The sequence below is a fragment of the Melopsittacus undulatus genome, chromosome 3 (assembly GCF_012275295.1).
Source record: "Melopsittacus undulatus isolate bMelUnd1 chromosome 3, bMelUnd1.mat.Z, whole genome shotgun sequence".
NCBI lineage: Eukaryota > Metazoa > Chordata > Aves > Psittaciformes > Psittaculidae > Melopsittacus > Melopsittacus undulatus.
The window spans coordinates 58,947,169-58,962,614 of NC_047529.1; the positions used below are offsets into that span (position 1 = coordinate 58,947,169).

Sequence of the window (15,446 nt, forward strand, 5' to 3'; positions counted from 1 at the left end):
CATCAGTGATGTAGCAGTTGACAAAGGAGAACTGAAGTGCGTCATTCTCTTTCATGTGTCTGAAGCATTTTGATGTACAGTGTAAACAAACATCTGCAGCAGGTATTTCTGACTTCTGAACTCTCTGGCTATCTAGTAGACAGATCCTATTAAAAATAATAGAAATGCTTCTAGCCAAGCTTGGTGGGTGATCACCATGAACTAAAACAGGCTTTTCTGTACCTGTCGATGTCTAGTTCCTGGGTCTGAAATGCTTGTTTCAAGCTGGAATGATCAGCTTACTTTTGGAAGATGTATTATTTGTGATATAGGCTGTTGTGTTAAGACAGCCAAACACCAGTTTTGTGTCTCAAAGTTCTTGTAATTTCTGAAACCTGTTTAAGCTTTACAATTCATCACATTCAGACAGTAGCACAGAGATGCATCTGTTGGCCAGTCCGTGCTGCTGCTTCCTTCTTCAGGGGCTTTCTGCCTGTGTAGAAGGGGATAATGGGTTGCTTTGCTCAGCAGTTTATTATCAAACCAGAATACAGAGAATAAGAAGTTAGGTGAAAATGATTCATAATTTTACAAAAGCTTGAAACTTGTTAGATACTGGTGTCACCTCTCAGATTTATTTTGGGATTGATTTTGGCAGTGCAGATGTTAATTCCTCCCCACCATCTGCTGCTCCCATAGTTTTCCATGTGATTCTTCTGTGACATTTCTGTACAAGAAGCACCTTTGATATTTTGGTATGTCTAAAATACTAAATGTGTTTTAGCATTACTATACATTAGTTTAACTCCCCCTTGAAGAGATTGATTTCTAAGGGACCATGAAAAAAGAAAATGAAAGGAATATTCAGTAAACTTAGAAGAGAAAGTGAAAAGGGCTTGTATTCATAAGCTCAAGGTTTTTGTTTCATCATACCACCATATCTTTGCATGTCTGTTCTTGCTTTGCATACTTCACATGGTTGTGCTGCAGATAGAGAATAGCATTTTTCCTTCTTGAATTTGCTAAACATTTGTTTTCCTGAACAGACTATAAAAAAACCTGAATGTGGTTTATGCATGAACAGTCATGCTGAAAATACTTCTTTTTAATGAACAACTCTGTGAAATAACTAAGTGTAGATATACAGGAGCACCAGATTCTCACAGTGCAGTACATAGGAAGTACTGAAAGAAAACTGGTGAGAAGATGTTGCAGTTCTTTCTGTGTGGAACGTTTTATGTAGCAGTGTTGCTGCTGAATCTAAACAATGCCTAGAGTGGAAGGTGTGGCAGAAAATTGGAGGATTTCCTTTGCTGTCTGTGTGTTTTCTTTGTAAGTAGATTATTTCTCAAGCATTGCACATGGCTCAAGGGCTGCTGCCTGACCAGTTAGTTCCATGTCTCGGAGCACAGGTGCAGGTCTGTAAAAGGGCTGAGGGGGAGACACCAGAACATCATCATGGTGCAACTGTCCCTGCTGGGCTTTTGACCCATGATGATGCATGATGGTCTAACTGGTGTTTACCTTTCATGGTGGGGATGAGTGTACTCTAATTTTTGGAGTAAGCTGAAAAGCCTCTCGTGGCATTTCCTACAGCCTAGCAGTGTGTGTGTGATCAGGAAGCTACTGTACAATAATCTGGACTGTTGCAGAGATGATGGTGATGCTCATGCAACATTGTCATCTGAGCCTTTAAGTATCTAAAGGAAGATTAAAAGGAAGATTAAAGAGAAATTTAAGCACTGTCTAGAAATAGGTTGTCAGGAGTTCTTGCCTAACAAAGTTGCATGGAAGCCTGGATATCTGCTGCCGCGCATTACAAAGCCACCTCTGCCTTGGAGGGCCTGTTTCCACGCCTGGGGCCAGATAGGAGTCTGTCGAGAGACTTTGCATCATGTTGGGCGTTCCTGATCCAGTTGGTGTGTTTCAAGCATTCCGAACATATGCCAGCAGGAAGGAGCTCTTATGGCTATGGTGGTTGTTTTATGCAGTTGTTGCTGGAAGACTTGCAAGAAAGGGAGTAGCAGGCTCATTTCTATCTATGAGCATAAACTCTAATGCCAGGACACTCAGGATTAATTGACTTTATCCCAAGGGATTTCAGATTCTTGCCTCTCAGCTTCCAGAGGAAGGCTTTAATTGTGAGAGGTTATTTCCAGTCCACTGCAGATAACCTTGCTACACAGAAAAGTCTGAGGTTTGTTATCCAGAAGGTGTTTAAGATGGACCGAGCAACGCGGGGAGCTTCATGTGGGCAGAATCCCTTTGACACCAGAAGCATTTTGACAGTGAGGGAGAAGAATTGTCTCTCCACAGCAGTTTGGAGGATTCAGATGTTACAGTTTTTGCTTGTCTTGAATTTCACCTCAGAAGTGTGAATCTTTAAGCTTTTGTCTAATCAAAGTTTGATATTGCCATAACCAGCTGTAAGAGTTAAAAATGAGAGCAGTAAGTGGTAAGCAGTGATGACAAGGCTGTCATCATTTGAAGCTGTAGAAATCAATATTATTTGACTTTATGTTCAGGACTGAAGATGAAAATTGCTTCATGACTGGGCTTTAGTGCAATGGAAGACAGATGGGGCATTAATGAAAATATATTTTAAAATGTACTTAAGATATGATGCAGAATTAAAACCAGAGAAATTTGTGTGTGCCCTAAGATAAGGAAGTTTTATGTTCCATGTAAGGAGATCCCTTGTGTGTTTTGTATAAGGGCTTTTTATTCTTTTTATTTCTTGTAAGTAACCTGTGCAGAACAAAAAACATTATCCTTAAACAATCAAGAAGAAACCTCTGAAAAGGGTTGTGTGGAGTAGTGATGTTCACCATGTGGAGTTCTAACATATTGTAAAAGTGTTTATTTTCCTTTTGCAGGAGTTGTCTGAACCATGCATAGCTCTTTTTGAAAAGGTGGGGTTCCAAGGAAAGAAAATCAAATTCAGTACAGAAATCTTAAATTTCCAGTTCCTGGGATACAACCCTCGAGTAGCTTCAGTTCAAGTCCTTGGTGGCACGTAAGTTTAAAATCACTTTCTGATTCTTTGGAATGATGTTATTTACTCAACTGAAAAATTACAGGTGTTACAAACCAAGGAGTAAAAAATTTTATTATCATAATGTATGGAGTGCTTTAATGCAGCGTCTTCTTACAGAACCTTTTTGCATCCCATTTCAAGAACGTGTCATCACCGACTTGTGCTCTATGCTAGAAGTTGAAATTAATTTAAATAAAGCTTACAAGGAAGCTGATGTCCTCTCTCATGCCATATTCTAAAAGCCAGCTCGCACAGCATCCTTAAAGCAAACTTCTGTGCTCCTGGTTTAGGTCTCAATCACAAAAAAAAATAAATTAAAAAAAAATTTAAAAAATAATCCATTTGATCTGTGCCATAAGTTCAAAATTTTATAGTAAGTCTTCACATTCATCCTTTTACTTTGATGTTATGGACACAGTGGTACAATCAGGTCTGGCCCCTTTTGGCATTAGTAATAATCCCTTTTAATTCAGAACCTGGGTCAGACTCTGTCAATCTAGCAGTTAAATTCGTTAGCTGTTTTTAAGCAGTTGTCTTCTCTAACTTTACTTTTGAAGATCAGGTGAAAAAATAGGCTGTGATGAAGTTTAAAAACTGGAGGCATGCTGAAAGCTACTGTGCTATCTCCTTTCAGTGTTCCAACAGAGCTGTTAAACTTCTTTTCATGTTTTTTTCCTGTTAATTTCTAGCTCCAAGATACTTGCACTAGTTGTTATACTTAGTTTTTTTCTAACTTGAAGAACGTGACTTTTGGGTTTTTATTGTTTTGTTGTTGTTGTTTTGTTTTGTTTAACGATAAATCCATGTTACTGCTTGCATAAACGTGCTCTTCTGAAGAGATAAATTTCAAGGTGTGTGCTAGAGAAACTCTGCGGATAGCTTAAGACTGCCCTCCAGTGGACAGGTAATATCAGCTCTGTAGACCAAATCATTTTTCCCGTCTGGGTGAGCTCGTTGAAGGGTTTCTTTAGCACACTGAGCTGACCTTTGAAACACAAGGGTCATTGGAAAAGGTACCTGTTCAGTACTCTCAAGTCTACTGAGATTTCGTATCTTTCACCATAACCACCGTATAGTTGTTTCTGACTTTCAATAACATGAAATAGCATGAGGTCAAACACTGTTACTTGTGATTCCAGGTAATGGAGTCATGAATTGTGTATGTTTTCTGTCCAATGACAGGTTGATTTTTCCAGTTGGTCAATGAAATGATACAAGAATTCTGATTTAATTTTAGCAGTGTCAGATGCTGAAATGTATCAAAATATGCGTTTTGAAGTGCACTTGTCCCTGGTGCCTGGATTTTTCATCTTCTCTTCCTTTGCTAAGAGACATTTGTTTATGATTCTCCTAATTTCATACCTGGGATAGATGTGTATTAGGCTGTGAAAAAGCACCAATATTAAGGTGTGAGTTCTGAATATGGACATACGGCTATTGTACAGTCCCAGCAAATCAGTATGAGAAAACTCAATATATTGCACTGTATTGCAGCCTGTTTCAAAGTCTAGTTGTAATTCACTGCCTGTGCCAGTACAGTAGAGAAGCAGAATTCAGATTCGGACAGGTTGCTTTTGATGTGATTGTTATCATGGTTGGATGTGTTTGTGATTAGCTAGGGAATGCTAAACAAAAGTTTTCTATATGCTTTTTCTTTGTCTCTATCTGTGTCATGTCCCCTCCCCTACAGTATTTTGGGAAGAAGAAAGGTGTTCTGAAATAAACCCTCTTATCAGAATATGCTAGAGAATTTCACACTGTTGCAGTTACAGTATTTGCTTGTTGTAGTCTGCATCCCTAATAGCTCTTTCCCATGTGGGTGAAGCCTGTCCAAATTAAGATATTAGAACTACTGATTCTGCACATGCAGCAGTCTAGCATATACAACATGTGTAGCATATACATACATGCTCCTTGAGGAGTCACAGTACCTCCTGAAAACAGATGATATTTTAAAGTTGGGTTTTCTCCTTTAAGGCAAGAAAAAGCTTTGTTTCATTCAGCTTGTATTTTTTAAATAACAGGACTGTAAAATGTGGACTCCAGTGTACTCATCTTAATGTGGTTGTTTTCAGTCAGAGCATGATTTTATTATTTTTGAAGACCTATTAGAAAGAAGGTCATTGGCTTTCCAAAGCTAAACACCACTACTTTGTGGGACAGATTTCTAGAAACCCATTTATTGATTTCAAAGCAGGATTTAGTTGTAAAAACATTCTGTATTTTATTTTTTTGTCTTACAGATGGGTAATTTATGAGCACAGTAATTACAGGGGGCGTCAGATGTTGTTATCACCAAAAGAAATTCCAGATTGGTATAAAGTGAGTGGCTTTTGTCAGATAGGTTCTCTGAGACCTTTACTGCAGGTAAGTAGGCTCTGACGTGAGAATGTCAAGTACTAATTTATATTTTGTAATGGGGTTAGGGGAATATTATACAGCTGAAAACAGTGTTACAGTCTTGATGCATGTTACAAGCTTCAGCAATAGCAGTTGTGTAAAAAAATTGCTCTACAGTTTTGCTTGTAATAAAAGCTGTTTGATTATGCTGCATGGCTTTGCAATTCTGCTGCTCAAACTGTTCATTAAGCATATTTTAAACCAAAATATGGAGGACAGCATATAAGGATTGGCTAAATTATTTTAACAAATAATGACTATAACTACTATATATACATTATTTTGTTTTATAATTAGCACCCAAACTTGCTACTGGAAAGTACTATATTATCTACATTATTTTTGGAACAACAAGAAAATCGGTCAACAAAATTGGATACTTCAATTAGTAGTGATTTTTGTGTTGATTTAGGGGTGAAGGCCCTTCCCTGCTTATTACTTGGCAGAATAATTTGCAAATCTAATGCAAAACTTGTTCTTGTGGCGTCCATTTAATTTTGTTCTCTTAAGTAAGGACCATGTGATTTGGTCCAGTACTGCTGCAGGCCTGTAAGCTTTAACATTCAAGGTTCTTGCTGAGCTGTATTTTATCAAGGAAACAGCTTTTTCAAATTCACAGATTACTTGTACCTGTAGCCAAATGTATTTCCTTGCTGTCAATGTTGTCTTTGTGTAGCCTTAAGCAGGGTTAGGAATAATGCATTTTGACTGCACTGACTGAGAGCTTGTCTAAACAGAGATGTTAATGTGGAACAAGACGCAGCATGAACTTGCAGTATACCTCTTGTTGCCAGGGAAATAAGCAGCATTGCACAAATGCACCCTTGATGAAAGCTAAAAGCATCAATACAAAAAGTTAGCAGAGAGCCGTTAGTGCTGCTCTGAATTAAAATTTCTTAGCTTTCCACTGTGCGCTGATCTTGGTGCATAGGAAGGCCTAAAAAATCTCCATGCAGAATGACAAGTTCTCCAAGCTTGGCTTGTTCTAGACATCTGTGGCCTTTGGAATTAAATTCTAGAATAGAAAAGTTATGGTTCTGAAAGGAGGAGGGACACATGGGGTTCACCGGGAAGTAACTGCTCTGAAGTTAACCAGAGCAGGATGTGTTTTGTGCTGAGACTGTGATTAAAGAGTTCTGTTGTTTTCTGCAGAAACGTGTGTACTTCAGGCTTCGAAACAAAGAAACAGGAAAATTCATGTCAGCTGATGGAAATTTAGACAATCTGAATCTTCTCAGAATACAGGTTGCAGAAGATACAGGCTCAGATGATCAAATATGGGTTTATCAGGATGGATTCATAAGGTGCCGGGTAAGGTTCAAGTTCAGAATGAATTTTTTCTTTCCCAGTAAAGGTTTCTGGATTCAGTTCCTATTGTGTCATCTTAATTTATTGTATTTCTGTTTCAGCTATGACATAATCTTTTTGTAAAGGGTTGATTTTGTTTTGTCTGTTTGGTTGGTTTTTTAAATTGAACTCTGGCTTTTTCAGGTGATACAAACTAGTTGTATGATACCTTTTTTGATGTAATCTGAGAGATTTTAGTTACAATGTACTTTTCCCCTAAACAATAGTACCCTCATAAGTACCAGCCTCATCAACACCAGAAGATCATTGTCTTGCTCTTCATGAGCTCCTTTCATGTTTATGCCCTCTTTCTTCCAGTGAAAATATCACAAAAGTGTCTAAGTAGGGAAGACCTTTTAAAATTCTTAGTGTTAAAATGCTATAATTAATAGACCCTTATTGAACTTTGAACTGCAAATACCTTGTGGTACGTTGATTAGTGTAATGCAGGTTATATCCTCTTCTGCTTAAAGATGCAGTCCTATTCTTTTGGAGTTTTGGGGGTTTGTGTCTGGTTACCCTTGTATTTGTCAAATTCATCGCTTTCCATTCCTCTGTACAAGTTTCCAAATGAAGTCCTACTTTTCTCACAGTCCATAAAACTAATCATGTGTGAATTGTCATTGAGGAGAGCAGAGGTATGTGCAGTTCATAATGTCTAAGCATGTACAGTCTTAGGTAGGGATGCTAGCCAAAGAAAATTAAGTTACTTTAATGCTCTTAAACAGCTTGACTGCAAAGAATCATGTGAACTTTTTCTATAGGTTTGTATAACTTCAAAGGAGACATTTATAATTATGTCATCTATCCTGGAGGGAAGAATCTTACTGTTAATAAGCTAAGGAATTGTTTGGACATGTTTACAGAACTCATGCAGTAGTAAAAGGGATTTATATAGAGAGTGAATGATGCAAAGTAAGCTAAAAGCTTTAATATCATACAAAAGACTTCTGTCTTGACAGTGCCTCTCAAACATTTCACTGAAAGTATTTATCAAGATAGTGTGGTATTACATGGCTTTGGATAAAACATGCTCTTGGTTTTTGTCCCTGTCTCACACAAAGCAGTTCTGTGCACAGAAAATACACAGCTCATGCTGTAGAGCAACCAGGTAGCTAGCTTAGTGTGGAGTGCAAGCTGGCAACATTGATCTTAAACGACGGGACTCTTACAGAGCTCCACCATCTTTCTGTTGAATGGCAGTAAATGTATTGTATGCAAAAAAATTGGTTTTCACAGCATTTTAAAAATAAGCTCATGGGTGGGTAAGTACATGCATGTAGACAGACACAGGTCCCTGGAAGAACTTGTGCCTTTCTTCCTGTAAGTTTAGGTCATCTGACTGAGTGCACAGTACTTGAGGTATGCCTGAGGTTTCAGGGAAGGGCTGTTTTAGGTAGGTAGCATAACTGGTAAGCAGGATATGAAAGTTATTCTGCCCCTTTTGTCAGAAACGAATATGAATAGCAGGTCTGAAATCAGGTCTCTTCACTCTTCACAAGTTTCTCGGAGATAGGCGAAGTAGTAGCCCTTGTGCAATTACCTAGTGTGGAAGCTTTGAGTCTTCCAAGTCCCACTAGAGAACATCTTTAGACACAGATGAGAATTTCAGAATTGCAGAACTAAATCATCTTACTTCAATTCTAGGTTATGATAGTAAGAACTGCTACTTTTTCACAACTGTCTATTTAATAATCTGGGGCCATATCAACAACAGCAGATAGGTGTTTCCTTAATCTGCCACTGAAGTCCCTTCAGATGATACAAGGCAGCTTAGGGTGATCTATTGAAAAATCACTGTTCACATAGAATAATTAACTATAATTTACTACTAATATAGCCTTAATATTATTTGCAAATAAACTTGATTTTTGCCAGGTTTTTTTTTTTTTAACCATAAAGACATTTGCAGAATTTTGAAATCAAGTTATACAAATGGCTAGGAAAAAAATATCGAACAAAGAGGAACATATCCTTGTGATATGCTACAGTGCAGTTATGTCATTTATCTCAAAAGGACTAGAGATTATTAAAGAACAAAAAAAAGAATGCACAGAGGAGGTGGAAGGTTTCTATGCAAGGAAGAGAAAAAATAGGACTTTTTAGTTTACAAAGGGGGCAGTTTGAGGGATGATATGATTGAAGTCATGCAAACATAGCATGGACAAGACATCCCTTGAAGTCAGGGAGGGGAAGGGGAGTAGAAGAAGGGGAGTGAGGAGAGCATCAAATAAAACCTGTAGTTGCCTATCAGTTGTTGGGATTTTTTTTAGTAGTAGTAGTGAAGATATGGAACTGCTTGGTACAGAAGGTTGATGATACAGAAGGGTGTTTGTTTCAAAGAGTTACACTGATCTCAGTGGGTAGTGATTAACAAATTCATGTATGGAACAGAAACCATCGGAGTATTAAAGGTACCAGCTCTGCATGGAAAAGTCTCTGGACTGGAAATTGCTGTAGACTGGGAGATATTACCAGGAATGTGCTGCATACAAGAGCAGAGTGAATGTAATCTTCCATAACATCTGTTACTGGCCACTGCTAGAGGCAGCTGCTAATAGTACCTTCTAATTTGACACACCATGGTTATTTTAATGTTATGTTGTGAAGAGTGTCAGCCTTATAGGAACAAAATAAAATAAGTAGGCTTGACTTTGGGGCAAAAATACATTCCTTTAGGGAAACTAGTTAGTGGATTCTGTTGTTGCCTGTTGTCATCTATCTGATTAAAAAACAGTGAATACTAGAAGTAAGGCTGTTTTGAATAATTGCTGTTGCCTTTCTGATGGTACAGATGGCAGAGGACTGCTGCTTGACAATTGTTGGAAATCTTATAACTCCTGGCTCTAAACTTGGTCTGTCATTTGAGCGGAATGAAGACAAACAATATTGGCATATTAATCCTGATGGCAGGATTTATAGCAAGATGAAACCCAGACTGGTTTTAGATATCAAAGGTAAGCAAATGTGTTATCTCATTACATTGTGTCTTAATTACATGGTATTTACAGTGGGATAGGCACTAAACGTGCCTATAAATTAAGGATGGTGTTAGAGTTACTTTAATCTAGAATCCAAAGAAGACCCGATTAGCTCGTCTGACCTCCTGAATTAGGCAGGCCCTAGGACTTAATTTTTCCTACACAGAGTTTAGTAACTCACAGTACTTGCTTATCTTGTATTCCCAGTGTCCACTCACTGTAGATATCCTCAGTTAATTTCATGTGCACTGAGGATATGAATACAATTATTGAAAATGCTGAAGCAAGAAAACCCTAACTTCTCATTAACTATAATTTGTATAGAGCAAATTTTCTTATATAGTAGGTGCATTAGCCAGAGGATAGTAGGAAAGCAAAGGCAGGCATGTACACTGATGTGATTTGATGAAAAAAGTTTTTTCATTTTGTTCTTAATGACGACACCTTTATTGCAACCATGAGATTCTGCTATAGCAGCGTGAAGTCTGTGCCTACTTGATGTGCTTTTTATAGTCACTTTTGTTGCAGCAATTTGATTCAGTTAGATACTGTTTCCAAACTTTGGTTTCATAGAAAGTCTGAAAAAGCAACAAATTGAGTAGCAGAATTAGCATAATCAGATCATAGACCTTAAAGATCATACAGTTCCAACCCCCTGCCATGGGCAAGGACACCTTCCACTAGACCAGGTTGCTCAAAGCCCCGTTCAACCTGGCCTGGAACACTGCCAGGGGTGGGGCAGCCACAGCTTCTCTGGGCAACCTGTGCCAGTGCCTCACCACCCTCACAGCAAAGAACTTCTCCCTAATATCTAATCTAAATTGACCCTCTGTCAGTGTAAATCCATTCCTCCTTGTCCTATCACTACATGGCCTTGTAAAAAGTCCCTCAGCAGCTTTCTTGTAGTCCCCATGTTCTCGATGTTCTTACATAACTCTCATGCTTTCAGGTGGGGGGAATAATAATTTCCTATAGCTGTTTATTTTTTTAGCTGTTTTAAATGAATTTTGCATTGATGCTGTAACATTAATTACAGCCATTACAAAAGAAAAAAAAAGGAAAATACCAGAGTCAGCACTTTAGAACTAAAAAAGATAGGACTATCAGAACTGTGAGAAAAGGGTTATCTAATGTTTGACCATAATACAACACTGGCACAAATCATCACTCATTCTCTTTACTGCCATGAAAAGCTAGTGGCAATTAATTATAAACTCATCAAAAAGCCTCCAGTTCAAGGGAGAGTGTTTAGTCAGGATAACTCTGTGTATCTTTTTCTACAGTGAGTTCTGGATTACACCAAACAAGAAGAAATTACACTGCCTTATCTTCAACTCATCATGTTTAAAGTAGTTATGCATTCTGCTTTTCTAATTGCAGAATCTCACAATGGTCTGATGCTTGAAGTATAGATGCACTCTAAGTTTAAAAAAAAAGTTGATCTGTGTGGTAAATATGAAAGAGTAGGTACATTCAGCTTTTATTTGAGAAAGCCTAGTAGGAACATTACCTGTTTCTGCCAGTCTTGTTGATCCATTCTTGACCACAAATTGAGCATTAATGAATTCTTCAGCAAGTGAATGCAATTGTTAGCTGTGCAGTTACCAGTGCCACCTTGTGGATGTCATGCCCTTGTCCAGGGCACTGCTCTACCAAAGTAAATAGTCTCTTCTTCCACGGAAAGAAATCCTCTCCCCTTATAACATGTTTGCATTCTATCAGACACTGCTTAAAAAGTACTTTTTGTGCTCGCAGTGATTACAGTGATTAAGTAATGTTCTTTTTTGTAGCTGCTGGTTAGGTTTTCTTTCCCATGGGATTATTAGATCTGGTATTCCCTTTTTTTTAACTCTTCTTCCTGAAGAACTTTGCAAGTATTTCTGCTGTGTATCCCCACTGCTTTTTAGTAACTGCCTGAAAAGACAAATCATGTTGGTGTTAACCTTCTCACAGACCTTACTGCTTTGGGACAGTGGCACCAGGAAGCCTCCCCCAGATTCCTGAAGCAGAGAACAGCTAAGGTGCTTGAGATGACATTTCCTTTGTACAGAAGAGCTGTTCTTAAATGTGCCTGCCCATGTATATTTGTTGCTGAGATCTGCTAGAATCTACACTTGCTACATTCATCATAAGCTTTTGGCTGCCAGGCTTGCCTTTTGCTCATTTGGGGAGGGTGAGGCAGAATGGTGAGGGGTGCAGAATGAAAGAGTGTCTGCAGGGGTGGCCTGGTACTCTGTTGGCTCTGATGGCTGCTTCCAGTGAGGATACTACCTGCTATTGTAGGTGTGTTGTGCTGTATGCAATGCACATGTCCTACACTTTTGCAGTATGTACTAGATACGAGAAAAAAATCAGTTCCCACTTTCAGTTGTAGTCATACATTTCTTTGCTTCAGAGTTTAAGTCAGATTAGTACTGGTGTGCTTCTATGGGAACATGTTTCAACATGGATGAACATTGCAGCACACGAGTAAATTAAGCCCCTCTAAGAAAGGGCTGTATTTGCCAGTGGAAACAGCTGAACATTGGGTGATACTCTGTGTCTGGCAGCTGCTCCAAACACAGGATTATAATGGTGAAGAGTAAATGAGTACCAGACCTTGTCCCTGGTGTGGTCCTGCTCGCATTGTCTGTTAGCTGCAGGACTCATTTCATTGTGTAAACATCATCCTTAGAGCGAAGTGACAACTGACAGCTGTTGAGGGAAAACTAAACAGCCAAGCATGACTTTTGGGAAGTGACAGTCTTAAAGGAGCCGCACCTGACTGTACTACAGTGTTTCCTTCCTTTCCCATCCAGGCTGACAAAGCTGAGGTACTGAATTACTGAAGGGGTGGAGAGGAGCAGGCAGCCTCCCTTGCTTCAAAATGAATTCCAAAAGCAGGCAATGATGAAAGGGCGTTTGTCTTTTCAGTGCCTTGGGGAGAAGGGAAACTGTCTACACTGGCACTTACTAGAATTGCCCTGAGACCTAGAGTACAAGTCTCTTATTTCAAAGCTAATCTCCCCTCTTTGAAACTTCTCTTTACAGGAGGTACACAGTATGACCATGACCATGTTGTTGTCAACACAGTCAATGAAGAAAAGTTAACGCAATGTTGGGAACCACTGGTTGTATAAACTCAAACAAGCAAAGATGACATTTGAATTGGCTGCTGTTCCAGACACTCGAATTGGCACTGCCATCTCTGAAGGATATGGGATCAACAACAAGAGTTTTGTCTTCCCAGTTTTAAAAAGAACAAGCAACAGAATGGTTTCACCTCTCTAAGATTATTATCCCTAGAAAACCTGGAGTATTTCTCAACCCTTTATTTTTTTTTTCCCAGTGAGTAGGAGAGAATGGTAGTATGCCTTGGGCTAGAGTGGAAGAACTAAAGGTGGGGGAAACTCCCTGGAGTGACAGTTACGTCAGTGAGTAGTTAATCCAGAATAGTCAATAAGCATAACTTTAAATTATTTTTCAAGCTAAGAGAAGGGCTATAAAATAATTAAAGCTTATTTTATAAAGGGCAGGAGTGCAGTGTGTATATGGGTATAGCAACTTGGACCTATGGGCTGTAGTATAGCAAAATATTCACTACTAGAAATTAATATATTTGTTTCACTGGAACAAACATTTACTGGAAGTTTGAAGACTGCTAGGGAACAGCACATCTAAAGAATTTTTAACATGTGGCTTCACATATAGTTAGAATGCTAATATAGTAAGTCCAAAATTACAGAAAAAAACCCAACCAACTGTAGATTTTCTCATGTAGAGATGATATAAATTAGTAGATGTTTGTTAGAAAAAGAAAGGGCTGGCTAAAAGGATGCATCAGAATGTGAAGAACTTGCCCATTTTCTTGGCTGCCTAACCTTTTGAGTTACAGGTATTTTACTTCTTTGCTAAGTCAGATTTTTACCTTTTAAAACAGTTCCAATAAGTATAATCTCCCTAAACTCCAAAATCATATTGAAAACAAGAATTCATAAGGAAAGTACCACTAAAGGTGACTGCAACGGCACCTAAGCACTGTAATCACCCAGTTTTTCAGCCACTGCCTTCTGGGCTTACTGTAGAGAAAGCTGGACTCCCCAGTATTTCTGGTCATGCTGGGGAACAAGATCCGTGGTGGGCTGCTGGCTCCCAGTTGCTGCTAAGCAGATGTGTCAGATTGCCCTAGTAAGGGGCATAGCCAAGCCTGGATACATGCCCAGTCACAAGGGCTGTGCCTGTTCAGAGTAAGCATTACTGGTTTGGTAAAGATCTTGTGACAAGTAAGACTGATGACTTCAGAAGGTTCCTCTGTTGCCCTGCTCTTAATCTGGTTTTCTTTGTTTTTCTTAATAATGCTGGCAAAAAGGTAAAATACAAAGTCTTGTACTATGCTGCTGTGTTTTTGTTCTGGCTTAGACCAGTGTTATTACAAGCTGCTCCCAGGAGCATCCAGGCCTTTGTCTTGCATTGTAAGTCTGTTTAAAATCAACGTTTTCATTACTGTTGTATTGCCTCAAAGGATACTGGTGCTTTTATTGTTACCACTCTAGAGGAAGTGCCTTACTAATTTTCCTCCTCTTGTACAGATGTACTGAAGTTTTGTTGCTCTGAAATGTGCTGCTTTTAGTTCTTCATAGAAAATGTGTTGTTATTGGTTCCAAACAGTGGTACTTTGTCATATTGCTGAGCTCTTGCTATATATAATATAGCATTTTACAAATAAATTTAGTTAGGTAACTTTTAATTGAAATTATTTTTAAAGGTAGAAAGCTGACATTTTATGGTTAGTTTTGCTTCTGTCTTATATCCTTCTTTGTCCATAATTCATCTGTGACCCCAAATGAGGAGTGAATATATGGTGTGGAATGGCTGCAGGCTCTGAGGAATAGACGCTTCCCTTGTAAAAGTGTGTGTTCAGTGCATTTGTACATGGACCCACAGTTCTCATGGCTGCTGCTGCTTTCCCCTGGTGGAAGCACTTCATGACGTGTTTTTTCCACCACCATAGCTGCACCACAGTATATGTGCAGCTCTAATTAAGAGGTTACCACTTTCCTTTGATCTGCCTGCATTAATTGCAGAGCAAGTCACTCTGTAGCCCATCTCTGCAAAATGGTAAGTTTAAAAACAGAGCAGCAGACATACACCCTCAAGCACTTCACCCCCAGCAGCAGGGACAGGGGACATGGCAGAAACAGGGTCTCCTGATTACTGACAAAAGCATGTCTAGCCTACCTGCATAAACACTGTAGTCAGCTGACTCTGTGCCAGAAGATAGGCAATTAGAACAATAATCATGCTTCTACTCAGATTAGTTTTGCCATGAGAAATTTGCCATATCAAGATTAAAGTGCCAGGCTTGAGGTAGCAGTGTGACCACTTACTACAGGGAAAGTTTACAGGTTCTGAGAATGAACTAGACTGAATAATAATACGTATTAATAAAGGTGAACAGAACTAGGAAAGGCCGGGGCAAAAAGGACAGCACAAGTTTCATTTGGACAGTTACATACAAGAATAAGTATGCCTCACAATTCTGGGACTTAGCTAAAACATCTGGAAAATAAAAGCTCCATGATCCACCAACTAAAAATGCTGCTGGCTGTTCCTCTTATTCCAGGAGGGAGGGGTGTTCTGCAAAAGTCACAACTACATTTTTAACATGGCTTACATGTAAAACTATGTATGGGACATTAACTGTTACCAAAGCAGAGCATGAA

At 38.8% G+C, this 15,446-nt stretch overlaps 1 protein-coding gene across 1 annotated transcript in view; it reads left to right on the plus strand.

The window, feature by feature from the left end:
* Positions 1 to 15,319, plus strand: part of CRYBG1 (crystallin beta-gamma domain containing 1) — a 100,244-nt gene extending 84,925 nt beyond the window's left edge. The window contains exons 19-23 of the mRNA XM_034061194.1: positions 2,856 to 2,995; positions 5,260 to 5,383; positions 6,569 to 6,727; positions 9,558 to 9,720; positions 12,775 to 15,319. Of these exons, the coding sequence (XP_033917085.1) occupies positions 2,856 to 2,995; positions 5,260 to 5,383; positions 6,569 to 6,727; positions 9,558 to 9,720; positions 12,775 to 12,863 (675 nt within the window). The 3' untranslated portion in view covers positions 12,864 to 15,319. The remainder of the gene's footprint in view (positions 1 to 2,855; positions 2,996 to 5,259; positions 5,384 to 6,568; positions 6,728 to 9,557; positions 9,721 to 12,774) is intronic.
* Positions 15,320 to 15,446: the final 127 nt, after the last annotated feature.